This window comes from Brassica oleracea, unplaced genomic scaffold (assembly GCF_000695525.1).
Source record: "Brassica oleracea var. oleracea cultivar TO1000 unplaced genomic scaffold, BOL UnpScaffold01383, whole genome shotgun sequence".
NCBI classification, from domain to species: Eukaryota; Viridiplantae; Streptophyta; class Magnoliopsida; order Brassicales; family Brassicaceae; genus Brassica; species Brassica oleracea.
Window position 1 is genome coordinate 5337 of NW_013617920.1, and position 4153 is coordinate 9489.

Below are 4153 nucleotides of genomic sequence, written 5' to 3' on the forward strand. Positions count from 1 at the left end.
AAGGGAATCAATGCTGTCAATCGGAACAACTGGTTGGGCTACTCCTTGTTTGAGGAGTTAGTTTCTTGATTCTTTATCTCCGGTATCTGCTCTAGACCAGAGCCAGTTCATCAGACAGAGTTCAAGTCGCCATGTTCATCTTCCCCCTTTTTGGCTGTGATTGTTATTGGAATCTATAGTATATCGACAGTAGAATAAGGCCACTGATTCCAATGGAGACAATTATGTAAGACCATTGATAAATACGGAGTTAAGTACTTAAATGTATGCTGATAAAAACAGGTAATTTGCTAAAAATAGTCAAATGTTTAGAAAATTTCAGTGTGCTATGAATTTCTTGTACAGAACAGGAAGTCAAACCATGTATCACTTAACACTAATCAGTTTTCATACTTTTTAATTCTAAGAAATCAAAACCCAAAGTACTTTGCACATACACAACACAAACAATAGATAAGTCACCTCTGATCGGAAGAAATGGTTTATATAAAAGAAGATACATAGGGAGGTGAAACGAAATCATAAAAGAAGGATAAGAAACGAAGAAGACAAAGTGTGTGAGCCATATCTTGAAGTGGGCTTGACTAGGCCATTAGAAAATATCATAAACCCACATGAAAGTTTCAGTATTTATTTCGAAAAAATCTCTTATAACGTGGCAATTCATCACTCTCTAATTGGTCTGAATTTCCAAGCTGATGTAGATAGCTTCGATACTGTAGCTCAAGAACTTTTTTTCTATAGCTCAACTAAGATACATACATGAATAGATACGTTATGTAATACTAAAATTTATGTCCAAAAATATGAAACTACGGTTCTAAAAATGTTTTATATGCATCATATATTTGACACAAACATTTTGAACACATATAAATTAACTAGAATCATTTTAAACAAAGTTGATCACTACGCCAACTTCTCGAAAGATGAACAAAACTGGAAAAAACAGTCAAAAATTAAAATTATATAAAAATAGTCCAAAAATTTTTTTAATACATCACATATTTTTAAAAAATTCATGATTCGCCCGCCATTATTTCAAATCAAGACATGTCATTCGTCAACTCTTTCACCATCTCAAGATTTATGGGCAGCCACTGAAATATATTCCTTGAGTTTCAAATAAAATGTAAACGTTTCATTATAAAATAAATATCATGTCATATTTTTAATATAATTTTACTACAGTTTTATTATTTTATTTGTTAATAAAAGGAAGAAATAATTTAGTATTTACACGACATCTAATTTGAAATATAAATTAATAGTAAATAATTAAATTATATATTGGAGATGGCAAAAAGTTTTATTTTGGAATATTTAATATTTAGCAGTCTCATGAATCTAGAACATAGCTCCAAAATTAAATTTTGGAATCTTTTAAAAAAATTTAGAAATACTATTTTTATCAACTTCTCCTTCACTATAATTAGGAGCCTATAAAAATCACATATAGATACATGTATTTAGGGGCGCCCACTTCAAGCAATATTCAGAGCCACACAAATCTAGATTTTTGCTCCTGAGTTTTTTGTAGAAATACTATTTTTATATATGCAGATTTTGAGACTCAAGAAAAAAACAATTAAAATTTAGTGTGGTTTTCTCCTCTCATGAACATTTCCAGAATCTGAGCTCTCTCTTCTAATGGAAGAAGCAGCATACCCAAACAAAGTTATTCAACAGCTCTTCCTCTGTTTTTCATCAAGTTACATTGTTCTCCAAGAAACCAAACTCGAACCAATGGATAAAAACGGCATCGTGCTGATGAAAAGGTACGAATTAGGCCGTCTTCTAGGGAAGGGCACATTCGCGAAAGTGTATCACGCACGTAACCTTAAAACGGGTGAAAGCGTAGCGATCAAGGTAATCGATAAGGAGAAAGTCACAAAAGTCGGATTAATCGATCAAATCAAACGAGAAATCTCGGTGATGCGTCTCGTTCGTCACCCAAACGTCGTGTTCCTCCACGAAGTCATGGCGAGCAAAACAAAGATCTATTTTGTGATGGAGTACGTTAAAGGCGGTGAGCTTTTCAACAAAGTCTCTAAAGGAAAGCTTAAAGAAGACGTTGCTAAAAAATATTTCCAGCAACTGATTGGAGCAATCGATTATTGCCATAGTCGCGGAGTTTACCACCGTGATATCAAGCCAGAGAATTTGCTTCTAGACGAAAATGGCGATTTGAAGATATCTGATTTTGGGCTCAGCGCGTTGAGAGAGTCGAGGAAACAAGATGGCTTGCTTCACACGACATGTGGAACACCTGCTTACGTGGCGCCTGAAGTAATCTGCAAGAAAGGTTATGATGGTGACAAAGCTGATGTTTGGTCTTGTGGAGTTGTGTTGTATGTTTTGTTGGCTGGTTTTCTTCCGTTTCATCAACAGAATCTTGTCGAAATGTATCGGAAGATCAAGAATGGGGAATTCAAATGTCCAAACTGGTTTCCACCTGAGGTCAAGAAGCTATTATCTCGAATTCTTGATCCTAACCCTAATTCAAGAATCAAGATTAACAAAATCATGGAGAATTCTTGGTTTCAAAAGGGTTTCAAGAAGATAGAAACTCCTAAATCGCCTGATAGTAATCAGATCGAATCGCTAATCAGTGACGTGCACGCAGCATTTGCGGTACAGCCGATGTGTTACAATGCATTTGACCTAATCTCCTCTTTGTCTCAAGGATTTGATCTCTCGGGATTGTTTGAGAAAGAAGAGAGATCAGAATCGATGTTTACGACAAAGAAGGAAGCGAAGGAGATAGTGTCGAAATTCGAAGAGATAGCTACTAGTAGTGAGAGGTTCGATTTGAAGAAGAGTAATGTAGGAGTGAAGATGGAGGATAGAAAAGAAGGAAGAAAAGGACAACTCGCAATTAATGTTGAGATATTTGAAGTGACAAAGAGTTTTCATATGGTTGAGTTTAAGAAAAGTAAAGGTGATACAATGGAGTATAAACAGTTTTGCGATGGTGAGCTTAAGCCTTCGTTGAAAGATATTGTTTGGAAATGGCAAGGAAACAACAACAACAACAATACCAATGAGAATGTTGCCTAATGTGATAAAATGTGTTTTTCCTATTCGATTTCCTTTAATTTGAGTCTTTTTGATATTTTTCTTTACTATCTTTGAGATCTATGTAATGGATTCGCTGCAGTTATCATCACATATCTAGATTTTTTTGTTTGTTCCATATATACACAAATTTCGAAAATATAAGAAAGTAATAAAAAGACAAGTAAAAGAAAAACAGTAAAACAAAATTAGTTTTTGGTGGTCTAAATCGTTTATATAAATAAGATGGTCTTCCGTTCTATAAGCTTAATCGCAAAATAATAACTCGACCGTTGGGGCTGGTCACACTATACTGATTGACTCTATAATTATTTTGGACTCCCAGAGAAGACATGTGGCTCTAAGACAGGTTTTTCCGTTTGTTCGTGACCGTCTCAACGACCTTATTAATAATACATGGTCGGCGAAATTTCCCTGTAGACTGCAGTCCAAGCTCTTATTACGTATGTAATATCTAAAAGCAAAGATAGATTCTAGATCTTGAGAAAGAACAAATGTAAACTGAAGCTTTTCATTATGTTTCTTGCTTGAGAGTTCATTACAATGTAAGAGAGATATTTATACATAAATGTGAAAGCCCTAGAAGAATGCCTTGCTGTCAATTAGGTCTTTGTCTCAACATTGGATTCCAGTAGCTGGAACTTCTTCTTCAATGTTATTGGCTCTCGCAATCCGTACAAGCCAGGACCACTTCCTTTGTCTTTTACTTCTCCTTTGTTTTCAGAAAACAATGTTACCGTTGCTTGTTTGTTCATCAGTATGGGCTTTGTACTTATGTCTTGTGGCCCTATCTCGTTCTTGGTAAAGCTTGTTTCAGCCTTTGGCATCTTCTCCAACTCAAGGCCCTCTGTCTTCATAACTGAATCTCTTTGTTCCTCTGTCTCAGAAACAGAGCATGTTTCTGATCCTGTCTTCTCTTTGATTCTCCAAACCTCAGTCATCTTGTCTTTAGTGTCAACATCCCCCCGCAAATTTTGTGTGGGAGAAACGACCACACCAAGTTTGAAACGCAGTTCTTGGAAGCTTCGTGTGGCTAGATACTTTGTAAATATATCAGCTAGCATTTGAATCGAAG

At 35.3% G+C, this 4153-nt stretch overlaps 1 protein-coding gene across 1 annotated transcript; it reads left to right on the forward strand.

Annotated features, from left to right (window-relative positions):
- The first annotated feature begins 1516 nt into the window (after positions 1-1516).
- LOC106321282 (CBL-interacting serine/threonine-protein kinase 20) lies at positions 1517-3187 on the forward strand. Its single transcript, XM_013759586.1, has one exon. It carries the CDS (start codon positions 1651-1653, stop codon positions 3058-3060), a length of 1410 nt encoding a protein of 469 aa, XP_013615040.1. The 5' UTR covers positions 1517-1650; the 3' UTR covers positions 3061-3187.
- Positions 3188-4153: the final 966 nt, after the last annotated feature.

Coding starts and splice junctions, on each gene's coding strand:
- LOC106321282 (XM_013759586.1), top strand. CDS start 1,651: ATGGAAGAAGCAGCATACCCAAACAAAGTTATTCAACAGCTCTTCCTC.